A 21,685-nucleotide genomic window follows, 5' to 3' on the forward strand; every position below is an offset into this window, starting at 1 on the left:
AGGAATGTTTGTTGATAAGTAGTTTATTGAAAGTTAGGAAAAGTTATTATTTAGTAGGGGTCACTATGACCTATGTGTTTTGTAGAAGTTAGTTATAAAAGATTAGCTAATACAGTGTACATGGAGCAATCCTCTGAAGCCATCTTGAGAGACATTTTTCCCTAAACTTTTTCTCCTCAGTGGGTGAGCAACTGGCCATTGTGAATCTGCTGTTAATTATTCAGTACTGTTCCAGATTTTAGGTAAATATTTGGGATGTTCTAAACTTATTGCTTATGTCTGTGTGTGCTTAAAAAAACTGCAGTTTTAGACAGAGCACCCTTACTTGCATTAATCTTTTATCAGACGGAATTGCTGTGTTCCCATTGATTTATTCTTGACACTGCCTGGAATGAAATAGTTAAGTTACCATTGCTGTGGGTTCTGAAAACCCTGGGTAACAACAGAAGACATATGTGGAACAATCTGCTCCCCTGTACATAATTTCCCATGCCTAGTCTTTCTACAACTCCTTAAACTAGAAGAAATGAACTAAGCTCTCTTCATTCTACTGATAATCAATGTGAAAGGTCATTTCTCGGGGATACAAAGGGGACATCCCCATCTACTTGCAAGCTGAACAATCTGCCTCAACAGAATGCAGGGCACCTCATGCCTAAAGATTTATCGTTGTTTTCTAACTTGGCCCTGGCTGCATGACTCACAGACCTGAGCCACCATGCCCACATTAAGAATTTAGGAAGATACCATTCTACGTTCTTAGCACACATTAAACTTTCCCATTGCCTCCAAGTTCAATATAGCAATTAATAAATAAAAGAGATCTGCACTTTACTGTCCAGGTCCCCAATCTTACAGTGTGATCTGCTAGCATCTGTGGGACTCTGTAGGGGTCCATGTTGTCCTGAGGGCAACATGACAGATTTTTAAATTGAATGGAAGTGTTACATTATGAACAGAGAGGTGTGCTTCATTATTTTCTTCAAGAAAGCAAGAAACACAGCTACTTTTATTAATGTCTGATATATTTACTATACTATACACAAGTGGTTCTCAACTTGTGGCCCAATCAGCACACAGCTGTGGCCCATGTGACATCCTCAGGGTCATGCAGGTAGTATTGCATGAGGCCCACAATGGTAAATAGGTTGAGAACCACTGCTATACACCAACCATAAAGAACTCAAAGAAGACCCCACACCACAATTTACCCAGGAATTTAAGGATATCATCAAATCCTTCCCCAAACAACTCAAAGAGAAACTCTACAACCTCATTCCCCCCAAATCCACCCCAGAGAACTTCTATATGCTTCCCAAAATACATAAACCAGGGAACCCAGGCAGACCCATCATATCTGGCCACAGCACTCTGTCTGAAGGAATATCAGGACTCATAGAACCCATCCTCCAACTACTCACCACACAAAGGGCCAGCTTCCTCCACCACACAACTGACTTCCTCCAGAAACTCCACAATGTTAATAACCTCCTCAGAACACCATTCTTGCCATTATGGATATCACCACCCTATAACCAACATCCCTCACAATTATAGCATTGCTGCCTGCCTCAAATATTTACAAGATAATGGACAACCCTCAGATATCCACCCCAAACACACCATCAAACTCATCCATTTCATCCTCACCCATAACAATTTTACATTCACCAACAAACACTTTGTCCAAACCATGGGAACAGCGATGGGTAGTAGGATGGCTCCACAATATGCCAACATCTTAATGGCACACCTCGAGGAAGAATTTCTGGACAAATGCAACACAAAACCAATGATACACCTGAGGTACGTTCATGATATTTTCATTTTCTGTACCGATGACATTCATTCCATCATAGATTTCCACAACTTCAATAACCACCACACATCCATCAAATTCTCTCTAGAACCCTCCCATACTAGCATCAACTTCCTGAACACCACAATCAGCTTCAACAATGGAACCCTACAAACAACTATATGCAAGAAATCCACACATAATCACACCTGCCCTCACAGATCTAGTAACCACCCAAACACACCAAGAAATTTATCTACAGCCAGGCACTCAGATACCACAGAATAGACTCTGAGGAGAAAAACTGGGATATACACCTTAACACACTTAAAACTGCCTTCCCCAAACACGGACACTCCACCAGAGAAGTAGATCACATCATGGAACAGGCCACCCAAGTACCCCGAGAAAGCTGCTTCCATACAGAAATAAAACCCCCTCCAACTGCACACACCTAGTTGTCACTTACCACACCCCAAACTGGAACCTATACAGGGTATCATCAAACAATTACAACATATACACAATGGGGACCACATTCTGAAAGAAACCTTTCCTGAACCCCCTCTTTTAGCCTTCAAACAACCCCCAACCGCTCCAAGCTCATCATCAGAAGCAAGCTCTCCACAGACTAGGATATACCAACTCAAAGTGGCAGCAGCCCCTGCCAGAACAAGAAATGCAAAGCCTGTAGGCATATCTCCACTGCTCTGATGATCAACATCCCCACAACATACCTTTCAAGATCCATCGGTCCTACGCTTGCCTATCACAACATGTGGTGTACCTCATCCAGTGCACTAAATGTCCCAGTAGCAACTGTGTGGGTGAAACAATCACTTCGGATGCATATGCATCCGAAGAAGTGGGCTGTAGTCCACGAAAGCTTATGCTCTAATAAATTTGTTAGTCTCTAAGGTGCCACAAGTACTCCTGTTCTTCTTTTTGTGGATACAGACTAACACGGCTGTTACTCTGAAACTTTCAAAAGACAAGCCTAGGAACTTCAATTCATAACATTGCTAGACACTAAAAAATACCGACTAAATAGAGACACTGGATGACTAATGGGGTGTTAACAGGCCACTTCACCTTGAATGGTCTCTTGAAATGTGTGTTAACTACTTATGCTAAACAATCTGTTCCACCTTGTATTTAGCTGACACACTCTGAGGCTATGGCTACTCTGGCGCTTTACAGCGCTGCAACTTTCTCGCTCAAGGGTGTGAAAAAACAGCTCCCTGAGCGCAGCAAGTTACAGCGCTGTAACGCGCCAGTGTAAACAGTGCACCAGCGCTGGGAGCAGCAGTAAGCTAATCCCCTCATGGAGGTGGAGTACCAGCAGCGCTTTGAAGTTTCGAGTCTAGCCACGGCCTGAGTACATTTTCCAGACCTGAAGAAGCGCTCTGTGCGACTCAAAAGCTTGTCTCTCTCACCAACAGAAGTTAGTCCAATAAACAATATTACCTCTCTCACCTGGTCTTTGTGACACACTTGGCAGAGAAAGAGAGAAAGGAATGTTTAATAATTTGGGACCAAATTTTGATTTGGTAAAATAAGATTTTTATAAAACATAAGGTCAATAAAAACATTTCCAGAAAATTATTCTTTTTGTTCTATTTTTAATATAAATTCCAATGGAAACAGATTAAAACAAAATTCTTTGAAGATGTGCTACCTCCTCAGGCATACAACTATGGATTAGGCTATCAGCTAGACTTTGACCTGGTCTATGCTTTATAGGAGCAATTTTGTGTCCAGAAATAATTGCATCTGCACTGAACTGCAAGGGGACACTTTACAAGATAGACTTCAAACTTCTCGTTTGTGGGTCCCAACAAGTGATTAGATTATCTAGAAATGTTTACTCCTGTAAAGATGGAGGCTGGTCCTGAAAATCTGCCCCTATTTAGAAAATAAAATATTTTTAAAATATAATTTTACATGTAACTTAGGCCCAGTTCTGTATTTGGTTTCCCATGGTTGGATCCCTACTCCCATGCAGATCCAGTGGCAGGACTGGAGCCAGAGGTATGAATATATTTTTAATATAGTTTTTAACCTGGGTGTCCTTTAAAAAAATGAAAAGGAAATACACACTACTCTGTCAACTAATGTTTCTCTAAGTACCACAAAAAGTCTTTATCAGCACATTACAGGCATCACATTACTTTTTTAGGCTGAGCTACAGGATCACGTACTTAAAAAATATCCCCCAAATGAAAAATTGTTTCCAAGGCTGTGCTAATTTAGTTGACTTTGTTTTCAGAGAAATTCTGTCACAGATGTTTTTCAACAACATTAATCTCTTTACAAAAAGCTGCCTGGCTTCATCATGCCTACCAGGAAATTTCTGTGAACATCTGTCACCTTTCTCATAGCAGGTCTCTTTTCCCTATTTCACTGTTATTTCCACAGAAAAAGTGTAATTTAATCCTCCCTCCTTCTTATTTTGATTTCTCAGCCACTTTCTTTTGTTTGTCTTTTATTTCAATGTCCATATTACATTCTAAACTTGGAGGAACTTTCTATTAAGTTTTATAGAGAAAATTTGCACACCATACCTACAGAATGGGAGACTATATCCTGAAAAGCTGTAACTCTGAAAAGTATTTAGGGGTTATAGTGGACAAGAAACTCAACATGAGCTCCCCATGCAATGCTGTGGCAAAAGGGGCTAATGCAATACATGGATGTATAAGCGGGAGAAACAAGTAGTAGGGAAGTGATTTTACTTTTGTATATGGCATTCATGAGACTGATACTGGAACAGTGCATACATTCCTTGGATCAACATTTTAAAAAGGATGTTGACAAATTGGAGAGGGGGCAGAAAAGAGCCACAAAAATAACTTTAGGGTTGCAAAACAGCTTTACAGTGAGAAACTTAAGGAGGTCTACGGTAACTCCTCACTTAAAGTCATCCCGGTTAACGTCGTTTTGTTGTTATGTTGCTGATCAATTAGAGAACATGCTCATTTAAAGTTGCGCAATGCTCCCTTCTAACGTCGTTTGGCAGCCGCCTGCTTTGTCCACTGTTTGCAGGAAGAGCAGCCCATTGGAGCTAGCTGGTGGGGGCTTGGAACCAGGGTGGACCGGCAGTCCCCCCATCAGCTCCCCGTTCCCCTAAGTTCCCTGTGCGGCAGCTGCCCAGCAAGCCTGCTGGCAGTTCAGCTGTCCCTCCCCCCACTGCCATGTACTGCTCCTGCCCTCTGCCTCGGAGCTGCTCCCCGGAGCCTCCTGCTTGCTGTGTGTGTGTGGGGGGGGATATGAGGGGGGCTAATGTCAGGGTGTCCCCCTCCCCCCTGCTCCTGCACCCCGCTTACCCCATCCATAGAGCGGGGCGGGGGAACACGACAGGGCTCAGGACAGAGGGAGCTTGGGCAGCATCTGCTGTCTCAACTTGCTGATCTACTTAAATGGCAATGTACTTAGAGTGGGGTGAGTGTACTTAAAGGAGCAATGCGCAGCTCTCTCTCTCTCACACACACACACACACACACACGGTGTGTGTCTCTGTCTGCCATGCTGTCTCCTGTCCCTCCATTCATGCTGCCTTGTAGAGTATAAGGCTACATTAACAACAATGGGTTAACCCTTGAGGGCTCAGCCGATTTCTAGTTCATCATTTAGCAGCAAAGCATTCCCTGGGAAATATCCCACCCTCTGACTTCACCACCTCAACCAAGCTTCACAATCATCATCGCTGTGTACCAGTATTAAATTGTTTGTTTAAAACTTATACTGTGTGTGTATATATATATATATATATAATATAGTCTTTTGTCTGGTGAAAATCCCCCCCCCACTATTTACATTAATTCTTATGGGGAAATTGGATTCGCTTAACATCGTTTTGCTTAAAGTTGCATTTTTCAGGAACATAACTACAACGTTAAGCGAGGAGTTACTGTATCTGTTCAGTTTATCAAAGACCAAACTGAGAAATGATTTGATCACAGTGTATAAGTACCTTCATAAGGAGAAAATATCTGGTACCAAAGGGCTTTTCAGTATAATGAAGTAAGGCATAACAAGAACCAATGCCAATGCCCGGAACCTGAAGCCAGACAATCTAATCAGAAATAAGGCACACATTTTTAACAATGAGGGTGATTAACCACTGGAACAAATTACCAAGGGAAGTGGTGGATTTCCCATGTCTTCAAATAAGACTGGCTGCCTTTCAGGAAGTTATGCTTCAGCCAAAACCACAACTTACTGTGCTCATTACTGGAATAACTGGATGAAATGCAATGGCGTGTGATACACAGGAGGTCAGACTGGACAATCTTGTGGTCCCTTCTGACCTTAAACACTATGGCTCTGCAATGTAATTCAAAGTTTCCCTTCCCTTCTGCTTTGATGTGGCAGGAAAGTGGTTAAAATTTGAGTGGCATTTCCACTGGGACAGCTGTTGGAATGTTCACTCATCCCTGTGGAGAGAGGGGAAAGCCAGCTCTTCAGTTACTGTGGTAATTATGAGAACAAGTCATAAGAGAGAGAGATCTGCAAATTAAAATTTAAAAATTAATTGACAAGATTTTGATGGGGACAAAGCTGCCTTTTCCTTGCATACAATCCCCAAGGGATAGATGGTAACTGCTGTGTAATGACATACTAATTAATTAAGAAAAAAAGCTTCTGTATGGCTTTGATGGGACTGGTAGAAGAGCAGGATGATACAAATATCTGCAGGAAGACTCTTGGCACAGCCAGACTCTTTTGCCTTTTGGGGGGCGGCGGCAGGGGTGGTGGTGGTGGACACTTTGACTTTTAAACTTCAGAAGCAAGCCTTTGTCTGTGTTATGGACAGAATTCTGCAGTTGATCCCAGCGGTTAAGGGACAGCTTGTGACTGACTTTGTGGCTATGCAAAATTGAGAAGATGGAGAAAGGAGTTACTCCCAGCCCACGGTATAGACACAGTCAAGATTCTTGCATTCTTTGGGTGAAATTCACCTCTGTGCAGAAGGCCAGCAGAAAGCTGAACAGGAAAAATCCAGCTTTTTCCCTCTAGCCCTGGGCTGGAGGAGGCATACTCAGTCGCTCTGATAGGATGGTGCATGCACAGTCTGGTCAGCACTAAGAACTAGGAGAGGCTGCGGCATGCTCAGAGAGGGTGGAATCTTTAGAGATACACCTCTACGAACTTGCCGGAGCACGCAGCCCCCCCCCCCCCAACCCCCCCCCCCCCCCCCCCCAGAGTGCTGCTTTACCGCGTTATATCCGAATTCGTGTTATATCAGGTCGTGTTATATCGGGGTAGGTGTTAAGCTCTAGCAAATCACTACTGAGCACATGCAAACTGTGATTTCTCAGAGACTTATTACTTGGCCAAATTTAGGCAGATTTCCATGGGGCTGGCAAAAAGGCATATCCTTCACCCACTACCAAATTTAAAGTCCCTGCTCCAAAGCCTGAGAACTGCTCTAGAGCTGTTCAAAGAAAAGGTCACCAGATTTTTTTTTTTAAGATGAGCCAAGCAGCCTATTTTTTCCTAACATGCTCAGAAATGGCAGAACCATTTTGGACAACATTTTCCAGAAGAACTGAGTCTGAATACAGATGCCCAGCATGTAAAATTTCAGCCTGAACAGTTAAAGTTGGACAAAGTTGGCCAAAGTTATAAGCAACTGAAAACAGTGTCATATAATGGGATACACTGGGCAATCTTAATAATAGACAGAGCTACCAGTCCTGTCTAAAATACCTTTACCTAACTTTGAAATTTTAGTAAAGATAATCTTATTAGAGTGGGCCAAATAATTTTTCACTTGACCAGAGCTCAAAGAGCCGGGAAGTAAATATTGTAAAAGAGTGAATGGTTCAGGAGGCTGATGAAGGGACACAGGTTTGACTCTGTCCTGCATTAGTAATGACTGAAATTGATACCATTTGATTACTATTTGGTAGTCCAAGTTAAGTTAATTATTAATAATAATCAGCACTTGTGTGGCACTTTATGCACTAATAAAGTAATAATAAATGCTGGCTATCACAATCAGTTCTCAGTCAATAAGTGTCTGCACCTCCACAAAACTTAAAGGAGGCACCATAAAAACAACAGTCAGACAAACAAAAAAAGCCCTCCATTTGCTTCTGCTTAAGTTCTGCAAAATTCCCATGGACTCCATTGGGAGCAGGAGCAAGCTCTAAAAGGGTCTAGAGACCAGGGCCACCCAGAGGATTCAGGGGGCCTGGGGCAAAGCGGGGGAGCGGACATACTCACCTGGCGGCGCTCCGAGTCTGCGGCGGTGGCGGGTCCTTCAGTCGCTCCGCGTCTTCGGCAGCACTGAAGGACCCACCGCCAAAATGCCGCCAAAGACCCGGACTGCCGCCAGGTAAATAAAGAGGTGCCTCTAGCCAGGAAAGGGATTGCCCCACTTGCCCACCCTCTGGGTGGCCTTGCTAGAGACTAAGCCACACTCACTCCCACAGAAGAGGCCTGCCAGTTCAGCGTTGAGACGCAGAGGCAGAGGCAGAGCAGCACGGGGAAATTTGTCCTGCCACTGCTTATGCTGTACTGGTATCAAGGTGAAATAGAGGCTTTGAGATGGAGAGCTATTAAAGAAGAGCACCTTTACACTAAATTTTCTGAAGAAAAAACAGAAAATTATAACTTCTCCATTACAGGCAGTTTCAGAAGGCAGCCTTCTGGTAAATCCATGTTTGCTATTTTCCATGTGTATTATGATAATCTTTGTATTCCACTGGCAGTCCACACACAATGCTGCTGCATTTTCATTTTTCCTCATGCTGTCGTCAGAAGGCTCCAAGAAAAACAAACAAAGAAACAAAAATAACTCCAAACCAAACCCTAACCAAATAACCAAAAAACAAACAACAAAAACCCTGCAGTGCCTCACTAGTAGTATCCAAAGGTTACGTTCTTTCCATTTGATTTTTATTCCAGCTATACAAAGAAAAAGTTCTCTATGTTTAGACTATGACCAATCACCACCGGGAAAGTAAATTTTGTTAGTAATTTTGTAAGAGTGAGTCCTATCTCTTGCCAGGAGTACTGTTGGTGACTTACTGCTGGCTACTGCCCATAAACGCTCTTCTTGGAATTGCAACATCTGGTATGTAAAGCCCATTCCTTCTTCCCCAATGAGGTATTTGCTGGGAACTCTGACATCTTCAAAAAAGATCTGTGCTGTGTCTGATGACCTCATACCCATCTTGTCTATCTTTTTAGCAACGTGAACACCTAAAAATAAAGATGGATTAGGAAGGATACTGGGAATAAGAGTCTAGGGTATATAATTATACATATTAATTTAACAAAAAAAAAGAGTTCTGTACTAATGTTTGCACATTTGAAAATTTCTATGCTTAGGCTACAATAAAATACTAAATTTAGGAAAACATGAAAGTGTCTTAAACTTAACCACAGCATTTCTACCCTGTAAGAACACCACTATTTTAAAATGGGAAATCAGAATTCTCATAATCCTAAAGACCTTACTTCTCATAATCCTAAAAAATTAATGATTTGCTAGTAGAAATGGCCTTTATTTTAATGGCCCTCTAGAAATCTAGCAGTATCAGGTTAGCTTTTATGTTATTTTATACTGTATACAATGCAGAAATTAGTGTAACTTTTTGAATGACAGCACTGTAGTAAAGGCAGTAATAGATATTTAAGAATATAAACATTTTATCTGTGTATTTTGTAACCTATGAGTTATCTTTCAATTATATGAGCAGTTCCCAATTCATAAGTATCTGCAAATTAGTCTCACAAAATGTACAGGTTGTCATATCAACTCATTTTCAGCATTAGTGAAATTAGGTCCAAGACTTTCCTTTCCCTCTCTCAGTGTACTATGTTGCAGTGATAGCATTTTTCTGGAAAGAGGGTACTTGTCTGGTCAAAACTGTCTCTCTCTCTCCAGTGACATTAAAAAGTCACATACATACATATGGAATACAATGGAGGCTTTCAGCAACTAACAAAAGCTATTCTCTCATTTTCTTCTGCCAGCTAGCAGTGACTATTTTGCAGTTGGCCAGTTAGATTTAAATCACTTGAAATTAATCCCCAAACAGTTGCAAAGGCATAGAGGAATTTTTTTTCTTTTCACATGAGAAAAAAGAACATTTCTGCCTCTGGTAGTCTTGAGTGGCATGTAAATGTATATGGCTCATTATTTAACCCTCCTGAGAGCATCGCTCTTGACTCTTTATTAATTGCTCTTTTATGAAAAGAGTTTAAGCATCAGATGTCAGGGAAAATGCGGTTTGGTCCACATTAAAACCCTTATTCTCACTGTTGAGCTGCCATAAAAGCAATCTCACAGAAGTCCCACACCTCATCAAGGTGTGAAATTTATTCTTGCACAGATGGACCAATGCACCACTTCAGAGGCGCATATGCATTAGGTGGTGAATTTCACCTAACATATATAAGATTTGCACAATCTAATTTCAAATAGCATCTTCTCTACAACTATGGTATCTTGCCAGGCTGTATCATTCACTCACTCAAACAAGGAGATCCAAAACTAAACAATATGAAAACTCCTCCTTTTTTTGGCATATAGAGAGTGGATGAGCTTTACTCCAGGAGGTGGGCCCAAATCCATAATTTTATTTAGCGTTGCCTAATAATCCATCTCCATAGCAGACGTGATGTCAGATTAGGTTGAAATAAATGTTGTGCTCTTCCAACCACAGAGTTAGCAGTGGCTTGTGTAACAGTAAATGACAAAAACTATGTTAATGCAATAGTAAAATTGCATGGTTAAGCAACCAAAGCTTTAGAAATGATAAAATTAAAATTGAAAGCATTACCTTAATGTTCCCACCTTATGTATTAATGCACAATCTTTATTTACATGATTACACACTATGATTCAAAGAATAGCATTTCTCATATGTATTCTTTATATAACAAACACATATATTACCATCTTTTATTTTGTTATTGTATTATTATATATGTAACATCTTGTATTATGTATTACTGTGTGTATAGCTAACGAGGCCACAAAAGTATTTTTTATTAAAATTGCACAATATAATATTTGAACATATCACAGATAAAATATTGTATACTGTTATATAGTAATAGTGAAAATGTGCTCACATATAGGGGCGTATATTTAAATTACAACAAACACTTTCAGTCATGTTTCTTCAGTTATGATTCAAAAATACTTCTTACTTTAAATAATTTACTTAGTAAAACTAAGTACTTAGCCCCAAGAAATATACATATGTTTTAAATGTTCTTATGGAGAAAAAGCATTTGTAACTTGTGCATCTATTAATATACTGATAACTTTCTAATTAGTAGTATATAAGTATAAATTCTGTGCTGTAATTCTCACTCAATCACTAAAGAAAGAGTTTAACAGTGTTTTTGAAAGATGAAAGGCGAACATAGAAGTTTACAGTTTCTATGTCCCAAAGCTCCATGTATTCTATAAATATAAAATAATAAACAATATATTGTGTGGAGTGGATGTAGCTGAACACCATTTTGGGGGGATGGGTGGGGTGGGGTAGGGTGGGAGTGGGGGAGGACGAGAATCCAGGACAGCATTTGTGAACCCTCTCCAAGATTAAAACACTGGATATTATGATATTATTGTTCAGAGTTTTGCTTCAATCTGTTTTTAATGATGTTTTGCAAGGTATTAATTTTGTCCTTGGCAATTACTTAACTTATCTGTTTCCACAGTAGCTTATAAACTACTCTAACAGAAGCCTATTGATAGACTTTTTAAAACAATATTTCTGGCCAGAAGAACCCTTTATGTTACAGTAGCTTTGGCATCAAAGGCTGAAGTCTGCAAAATATTTAATTTCCTCCCTTTGTCCCTTTCTGTTCATTCATTCATTCTGTACCTATCATTTAATATTTCAGAGTGACATAGAATCATAGGACTGGAAGGGACCTCGAGAGGTCATCTATTCCAGTCCCCTGCACTCATGGCAGGACTAAGTATTATCTAGACCATCCTTGACAGGTGTTTGTCTAACCTGCTCTTAAAAATCTCCAGTGATGGAGATTCCACAACCTTCCTAGGCAATTTATTCCAGTGTTTAACCACTCTGACAGTTAGAAGTTTTTTCTAATGTCCATCCTAAACCTCCTTTGCTGCAATTTTAGCCTAGTCTTGTCCTAATCTCAGAGGCTAAGGAGAACAATTTTTCTCCTTCCTCCTTGTAACAACCTTTTATGTACTTGAAAACTGTTATCATATTCCCTCTACGCCAGTGGTGGGCAACTTGCAGCCCATCAGGGTAATCCACTGGCGGGCGTCAGACTGTTTGTTTACATTTGTACGGCCATCCGCAGCTCCCATTAGCCGGGAACAGCGAACCGTGGCCACTGGGAGCTGTGAATGTAAACAAATGTAAACAAATGGTCTGGCAGCCCGCCAGCAGATTACCCTGACGGGCCACATTCAGCCCACAGGCCACAGGTTGCCCACAACAGCTCTAAGTCTTCTCTTCTCCAGACTAAACAAACCCAATTTTTCAATCTTCCCTCATAGGTCACGTTTTCTAGACCTTTAAACATTTTTGTTGCTCTTCACCAGACCTTCTCCAATTGGTGCAGATCTTTCCTGAAATATGGTGCCCAGAACTGGACACAATACTCCAGCTGAGGCCTAATCAGCGCAGAATAGAGCGGAAGAATTACTTCTCGTGTCTTGCCCACAATACTCCTGTTAATACATCCCAGAATGATATTTGCTTTTTTTTTTTTTTTTGCAATAGTGTTACACTGTTCACTCATATTTAGCTTGTGATCCATTATGGCCCCCAGGTCCCTTTTCGTAGTACTCCATCCTAGGGAATATTTGCTTGGTTACTTTATTTGACAAAGTAACACTGATTTGAGGACAGGTTATGTTCTCTCCATAAGATTTTATATCATATTCTGTAAAACACAATAAAAAGAAAACTGTAAGAAAAACAAATTAGTGCTTTTACCAGGTAGGTTCATTTGTAGACATATAAGAGATTTATTTTGGTGGGGGAGTCCTTCACTGGAATTTGCCAGCAAGCACATCCAGTCAGCTTGACATCCTGAAGTAATCCACATTTTGCCACCATTTATGACATAGTCATCGCCTTTTCTTACTGCTGTTGTTTTGATACCTATTTAAAAACAAATGTGAAATCAGAGGTTCATTTCACATGGGAGGCATCAGGTGATTGAAGTGTGATTGGTAGCGTTAGTCCCTCAGTCACATCAGCAGTCAGACAGCTAGCATTCACTCATTGCTCAACAACTGTTGAGAGTCATGGAAGCAAATGCTAAAGATACCATAATTGTTCATGTGTCTTCATTTAAGTTATATTTCAGATTAAAAAATACCAAGTACCACAATAGGATTGTGCACACAACCTTTACGTTTGAATGACCACTCTGCTCTACTGCATTTTAGGTAATCTAAAGGAAAAAGATGAATGAAATGAAACCAATGAGAAATGTGGGGAACCAGATCATCTAGGCCAGCGGTTCTCAACCAGGGGTGCATGTGCCCCTGGGGGTACACATAGATCTTCCAGGGGGTTCATCAACTCATCTAGATATTTGCCTAGTTTTACAACAGGCTACAGAAAAAGCACTAGTGAAGTCAGTACAAACTAAAATTTCATACAATGACTTGTTTATACTGCTCTCTCTATATACACTAAAATGTAAGTACAATATTTATATTCCAATTGATTTCTAATTATTAGAGCTGTCAAGCAATTAAAAAAGTAATCGTGATGAATCGTGCTATTAGAAAAATTAATCGTGAGTAATCGCACAATTAACTGTGTTGTTAAACAATAACAGAATACCATTTATTTAAATATTTTTGGATGTTTTCTACATTTTCAAATATATTGATTTCAATTACAACACTGAATACAAAGTATACAGTGCTCACTTTATATTTATTTTTTATTACAAATATTTGCACTGTAAAAAACAAAAGAAATAGTATTTTTAATTCACCTAATACAAGTACTGTAGTGCAATTTCTTTACAATGAAAGTTGAACTTACAAATGTAGAATTATGTACAAAAAAATAATTGCATTCAAAAATAAAACAATGTAAAACTTTAGAGCCTACAAATCCACTCAGTCCTATTTCTTGTTCAGCCAGTCGCTCAGACAAACAAGTTTGTTTACATATGCAGGAGATAATGCTCCCCGCTTCTGGTTTACAACGTTACCTGAAAGTGAGAACAGGTGTTTGCATGGCATTGTTGTAGCTGGCATCGCAAGATATTTATGTGCCAGATGTTCTAAACATTCATATGTCCCTTCATGCTTCAACCACCATTCCAGAGGACATGAGTCCATGCTGATGACGGATTCTGCTCAATAACGATCCAAAGCAGTGCAGACCAATGCATGTTCATTTTCATCATCTGAGTCAGATGCCACCAGCAGAAGGTTGATTTTCTGTTGTTGGTGGTTCAAGGTTCTGTAGTTTCTGCATCAGAGTGTTGCTCTTTTAAGACTTCTGAAAGTATGCTCCACACCTTGTCTCTCTCAGATTTTGGAAGGCACTTCAGATTCTTAAACATTGGGTTGAGTACTGTAGCTATTTTTAGAAATCTGATATTGGAACCTTCTTTGTGTTTTGTCAAATCTGCAGTGAAAGTATTCTTGAATCAAACAACATATGCTGGGACATCATCCTACACTACCATAACACAAAATATATGGCAGAATGCAGATAAAACCATGGAGAAGGAAACATACAATTCTCCTCCAAGGAGTTCAGTCAGAAATTTAATTAACATATTTTTTTAAACAAGTATCATCAGCATGGAAGCATGTCTTCTGGAATAGTGGTCGAAGCATGAAGGGGCATATGACTGTGTAGCATATCTGGCATGTAAATACCTTGCAATGCCGGCTCCAAAACTGCCATGCAAAGGCTTTTTTTCACTTTCAGGTGACACTGTAAATAATAAGTCGGGCAGCATTATCTCCTGTAAATGTAACCAAACTTCTTTGTCTTAGCGATTGGCTGAAAAAGAAGTAGGACTGAGTGGACTTGTTGGCTCTAAAGTTTTATACTGTTTTGTTATTGAGTGAAGTTATGTAACAAAAAAAAAATTCTACATTTGTATGTTGCACTTTCACAATAAAGCGATTGCATTACAGTACTTGTATGAGGTGAATTGAAAAATACTATTATTATGTTTGTCATTTTTACAGTGCAAATATTTGTAATCAAAAGTAATATAAAGTGAGCACTGTACACTTTGTATTCTGTGTTGTAATTGAAATAAAAAAAATGAAAATGGAGAAAAACATCCAAAATATTTAATAAATTTCAATTGGTATTCTATTGTTTAACAGTACAATTAAAACTGCGATTAATCGTGATTAATTTTTTTAATCACAATTAATTTTTTGAGTTAATCGCCTGAGTTAACTGTGATTAAATTGACAGCCCTAATAATTATATGGTAAAAATGAGAAAGTAAGCAATTTTTCAGTAATAGTGTGCTGTGATACTTTTATGTCTGATTTTGTAAGCAAGCAGTTTATAAGTGAGATGGTACTTTGGGGTACGCAAGACAAATCAGACTACAGAAAGGGGTACAGTAGTCCGGAAAGGTTGAAAGACACCGATCTAGGCTGCCCTAAAGTCAGTCCCACTGGTCACTGGAGTATTTCCCCTGCCTAAAAGGAACTTTGTGTGAAACAGAGCCACTGTAGTAACGTGGCCAAGGCTCCCTTATGCCTGATTGATCCTTGCTTGCCATTTGGAACCATTGGCAGCTGGTAAGTACAAGAGTAGCCTTATACCGGGAACCAGACACCCTGCCCCCAGGACTGGGTGAGCACAGAGGTGTCTGAAGGCCTCCTTTGCACCCCACATTCCTTTCCTCAGCTGCACTGAGTGTTCCTCCTCCTCTTCAGTTAAACAGAGAGACCTCTTAAGAATAAAAACAGATTACCTTTGATTTTCCAAAGTGTTATTCCAAGTGTATTATGCCAATCAAGTTAGATGATAAATAACATGTACCTAAGCAGAGACTTTAAGTCACCAACTATCTGCACCACTCCATCTCGAAATCAAAACCATATTTAGAAAGTTATGATATTGATTTAATTTAACCAGAAAGGCATTTGTTAAAATAATTAGTCAATGCTGTGTTTCCTCTGCTAGTTACTTCAAGTTAATTTACTTCCTATTACTGGAAATAAAACTACTGATGATAACAGTGAACTTTCTTACAAACACAGCCAATTTACTGGAAAGAAAATGATGGTGGATGGTACAAAGGGATTTAGGCATATCATTTCCATTACTGTTATTGGGACTAAACCCCCACATGTAACATTGAATAATGATCCTGGAGATATATTTGTCTTTTGAAATCAGAAATCAAAATGTAATCCGTGTTTTTGACATTGCAAATATTCTAGAAACTAAACATTTTACATGGTTTTATTGACCAAGAAACTTCACCCAACATGAGATATAATCTCATTAGCCCTGTCTGCAGGAGAAATTTGTACCATTATATCTTCTACTACTTCAGATGAACCACTGTAGTTTGTAAGAGAGTTGTGTGTCTAAACTAACCATATTGGCCTGTGTAAATCATGTTCACTGTGTCCACAAACAGCGCCACTTCCAATCACTGCAGTACCAATTCATTGTGGGTTCCTCTCCCACAGGTCACTGAAAAAGGGTGTTGTGGGAATAGCAATCCATATGTGGAGATGTGATGTATCAAATTGTTTTTCTGCAAAGCACATTCCATTTCATTGTTCAAGAAACAGGTTGCTTTATGCATTGAACAATGTAATGGCTTGTCTACATGGAGAGTTATTCCAGAATAGCTATTCTTAATTAACTATTCCTGATTAACTTCATGTGTTGGTGCTCTTATTCTAGAATAATAGTGCCTTATTCTCAATCCATTTTGTTCTGGAATAAGAGCGTCCACCTATGGAGTTAATCAAGAATAGTTACTCTGCTTTAAATTCACACCCTACCTTTTTCCAGATTAACTTTCATATGTAAATACATCCTTAATTTATAACACAGTCTTTAGGTACTGAAACAAGAAAAGGTGTATGACTACAGACACTGACTACAGAAAACTTGTATGCGCAATATGACAAACTACATTAGCTCTAAACACTACAGGAGGCATTTTACACTGCAGAGAGTGAGAGTTGCAGGAGTGTTGTGGGATTGTGCTGGAAGGTCATACTGCAACAGTGAAGATAAAATGCCAGGGCTTTCAGTACATATTAGCATTGAAACAGTTCAGAGCAGAATACAGTGGTGGTAAGATTAGCTTTGAACAAATGCAATGGCAATCGTGCTGGCAATCCCGTCGCACAGTTCCAAGCACTCTTGTATGTTTGGACGAGAGATGTGTTGCAAGCAGGGAAGGTGCTGGCAGTGTTCATTCTCTAGCACAGACAAGGCTAGTGAAGTGAAACTGAACAAGTGTAATAAGTAAATAAAGACAAAAGGGCAACCAGTAAATAAAGACAGCAAAACTCGAGGGTCAGTATGAAAGGCATCTGTAAAATTTCTTCCCTGACTTTATAAAATTATACTTTTGTTTGAAAATAATTTTAAGCATATTAACCTTCTCCTGTTAATCTTTCACAAGATTACTATCTGCCCTAACTTATTTAGATAGTGGAGTCAGTTGAAAAGTACAATTCACAGCAGAAACTGCAGTGAAGGAGTCACTGCTTGTGAAATCATAGAGGAAATGGAAGAAACTCAGCATTATGATACATTAATGCAGTTTCCAGCCGAATGCCCAATATCTTCCAGTTGTCACCACTGTAAACAAGTTCAGATTTCCATTAGTAGGTGTTGCAAATGTTATGTCTATATCAGTAGGCTGTGCTGGTCTAGGGCCATTTTCTGCAATATGGAGAGTTAATGCATTCAGTTTCTTCAAGCACAGAATACTTTTCTTTTGAACAGTGGGCCAGATTCAGCAGTGATGTAAAGAATGGCACCTCTCCACATTATTTTATAATCTCGTGTTAGTTGTGCTTTCTTTTATTCTCTCATGAGGAAGTAAATCACACTAGGTTCACACATCTGTTGAATGACAAATCAGTGCAAATTACACTACTTTACCACTTAAAGCCACTTACACCCCTTTCTGACCAGTTTATGAGAAAGTAAAATTTACACTAATATTTACATTACTGCTGAATTTGGCTCAGAGGCTTCCATGGTCTTATTGGTCTGTTCCCCTTTTCCAACCTTGCCCATCCTAGTCATTTTTCCTAGAAATTTCCCACCAATGCCATCATAGTAGTCGCAATGAGGGGGAATCCAGATAAACAGGGTACTGACATTTTAATCACTATGTCATCTAAGTTTTGCTCCAGTATGTTAGCTTTAGCAATCCTAGGCATAATCAGTTTGCTTACTTGCAACATCTGACCCTGCTCCAGGTTCACTGACTCCTAAACAAGCCACTACTTCTCCAGCTATAGTTGGTACAAGGAACTGTTGTTTCAGCTCATCAGAACCAAATCTGCAATGAAAGAATGGAAACACAGATGGTTAAAGGCTTTTGAAGAGGAGTTATATAAAATCTAGTCTTCCTTGGTGAAACACACTCCACCCACGTAACACTTAAATTATTTATCTCTATGTAGGTGGTGTGCACGGAGCAAAATCCACACTCCAAGCCCAAAGATGGGATAGAGATCCTTCAAACTTACATTCCAACCTCTGGCTGGAACAGCAGCCACAACTACTTTGCACCCACTGTATTGGGGGGTGTCCAAATCTGTGTAAATGTGGATCCAATGGCCCCACCCCAGCCTTCTGTGGCAGTCTACCTTGGGCTGGCATCAAGACCGTTTCCTATGGTTGCCAACCCTCCAGGATTGGCCGGGAGTCTCCCGGAATTAGCATTGATCTCCCGGTGTAACTACTGAAAGCAATCTGAGAGGTTTTAATAGAATATTTTAAGAAAATGACATTATGTCATGTTGGGAAAAAAAATCTCCCGGAATAGCTTCAGTCAGAATTGGCAACCCTACCATTTCCTCAGTGTGCCTTCCATACCACTCACACTGCAGACTCTTTTGCAAACCCTCTGAACAGGGCTTAAGTGGTGTGAAGGGTGTTGTGCTAGACCGCTGCATGGCAGGGGATTTTCACCTGCCATGAACATTAGTACCACAGGTGTTAGATAGGGTGCATCTTAAACTGTTTTTTAAATCATGCAGGGAAATCCATTATTTGCTTCTTCCCATCACAACTCCCACCAGCCTGCACCGATGCAGAGGTAAAAAAGGAAACAAGAAAAACCACTGACAGCATTTTTTTCTGTAAACTTAAAAAAATTATATTTAATGCTTGACTTCGGCTCTCTCCTGACAATATACAGCATCTGTGAAACTGCAATTCAACAACTTTGCTATACTGTGACATTTAAGGGAAAAATTCTGCTATCTTGCAAGAAGGTAAACTGTGTTTTAAGGAAATGAGTTTTATGAAAAAGTGAACTTGTTTTCCAGCATGAAAGCATGGGCCAGGAGAAAAAAAAATCAGTTATTCAGGCAAAACTCCCACTGTGTTGGCTATGTAAAAAATGTATGTTGTTCAAACAAGCCCACCTTAACAAGCTATAACTGATCTGTCCCCATTATTACTTACTGCTCTACCCATTTTTGTGTTATTTGCAAATTTTACCAGCAATGATAAATCATTCTTCTAAATCACTGAAAGAAGTTGAATATAATCAGACCAAGAACAGATCCCTGCGAGACTCCACTAGAAACACCCTCACTGGATGATAATTCCCCATTTACAGTTGTTTTTTGTGATCTATTAGATACCATGTGTTTAATCCACTTAATATTGGCTACATGGATTTTGCACAGAGCTATTTTTTTCCATCAAAATGTCATGTGGGCTAAGTCAAATGCCTTATAAAAGCTACCTTTATCAACTAAACTTCTAATCTCATCAAAATATGATATCAAGTCTGTTTGACAAGAGCTATTTTCCATAAGACCATATTGATTGCCATTAATTATGCTATCATCTGTTAATTCTTTACTGATCATATCCTATATCGGCCTTTCCGTGATTTTGTCCAGAATCGATGTCAGGCTAACTGGCCTACTGCTACACAGGTCATCCAGTTTACCTTTTTTAAACATTGGCACATTAACTTCAAGGCAGGTCTTCCAGTTTACACTAACTGAGGATCTGTCCTTCAGTCAGAGGAGCAGGATGGGTGGGAGAACCTTTTAGTCTGATCTGAGTATTAGCTGCCTCTTTCACTATGCTGGTGCATATGGGACCTACATTTCATTAACCCAATTCCTGCTGATATCAAATCATGTCAGCAGCCCCAATTATAGGAACACCAAGAAACAGACATAAGAACGGCCATACTGGGTCAGACCAAAGGTCCATCCAGCCCAGTATCCTGTCTACTGACAGTGGCCAATGCCAGGTGCCCCAGAGGGAATGAACCTAACAGGTAATGATCAAGTGATCTCTCTCCTGCCATCCATCTCCACCCTCTGACAAACAGAGGCTAGGGACACCATTACTTATCCATCCTGGCTAACAGCCATTAATGGACTTAACCTCCATGAATTTATCTAGTTCTCTTTTAAACCCCGTTATAGTCCTAGCCTTCATAACCTCCTCAGGGAAGGAGTTCCACAGATTGACTGTGCGCTGTGTGAAGAAGAACTTCCTTTTATTTGTTTTAAACCTGCTGCCCATTAATTTCATTTGGTGGCCCCTAGTTCTTATATTATGGGAACAAGTAAATAACTTTTCCTTCTTCACTTTCTCCACACCACTCATGATTTTATATACCTCTATCATATCCCCCTTTAGTCTCCTCTTTTCCAAACTGAAAAGTCCTAGCCTCTTTAATCTCTCCTCATATGGGACCCCTAATCATTTTAGTTGCCATTCTCTGAACCTTTTCTAATGCCAGTATATCTTTTTTGAGATGAGGAGACCACATGTGTACGCAGTATTCAAGATGTGGGCGTACCATCGATTTATATAATGGCAATAAGATGTTCTCCGTCTTATTCTCTATCCCTTTTTTTAAATGATTCCCAACATCCTGTTTGCTTTTTTGACTGCCACTACACACTGCGTGGACGTCTTCAGAGAACTATCCACGATGACTCCAAGATCTCTTTCCTGATTAGTTGTAGCTAAATTAGCCCCCATCATATTGTATGTATAGTTGGGGTTATTTTTTCCAATGTGCATTACTTTACATTTATCCACATTAAATTTCATTTGCCATTTTGTTGCCCAATCACTTAGTTTTGTGAGATCTTTTTGAAGTTCTTCACAGTCTGCTTTGGTCTTAACTATCTTGAGCAGTTTAGTATCATCTGCAAACTTTGCCACCTCACTGTTTACCCCTTTCTCCAGATCATTTATGAATAAGTTGAACAGGATTTGTCCTAGGACTGACCCTTGGGGAACACCACTAGTTACCCCTCTGCATTGTGAAAATTTACCATTTATTCCTACCCTTTGTTCCCTGTCTTTTAACCAGTTCTCAATCCATGAAGGGAGCTTCCCTCTTATCCCATGACAACTTAATTTACGTAAGAGCCTTTTGTGAGGGACCTTGTCAAAGGCTTTCTGGAAATCTAAGTACACTGTGTCCACTGGATCCCCCTTGTCCACATGTTTGTTGACCCCTTCAAAGAACTCTAATAGATTAGTAAGACATGATTTCCCTTTACAGAAACCATGTTGACTTTTGCCCAACAAGTTATGTTCTTCTATGTGTCTGACAATTTTATTCTTTACGATTGTTTCGACTAATTTGCCTGGTACTGCCGTTAGACTTACTGGTCAGTAATTGCTGGGATCACCTCTAGAGCCCTTTTAAAATATTGGCGTTACA

At 39.7% G+C, this 21,685-nt stretch overlaps 1 protein-coding gene across 1 annotated transcript in view; it reads right to left on the bottom strand.

The window, feature by feature from the left end:
• LOC128832813 (probable acyl-CoA dehydrogenase 6) overlaps positions 1 to 21,685 on the bottom strand; it is a 147,574-nt gene that overhangs the window by 6,194 nt on the left and 119,695 nt on the right. Inside the window, exons 4-6 of the mRNA XM_054020441.1 lie at positions 18,201 to 18,307; positions 12,751 to 12,918; positions 8,837 to 9,010 (exon numbers count right to left, since the gene is read on the bottom strand). Coding sequence (XP_053876416.1) covers positions 8,837 to 9,010; positions 12,751 to 12,918; positions 18,201 to 18,307 — 449 coding nt within the window. The remainder of the gene's footprint in view (positions 1 to 8,836; positions 9,011 to 12,750; positions 12,919 to 18,200; positions 18,308 to 21,685) is intronic.

The sequence above is a fragment of the Malaclemys terrapin genome, chromosome 2, assembly GCF_027887155.1.
Source record: "Malaclemys terrapin pileata isolate rMalTer1 chromosome 2, rMalTer1.hap1, whole genome shotgun sequence".
NCBI lineage: Eukaryota > Metazoa > Chordata > Testudines > Emydidae > Malaclemys > Malaclemys terrapin.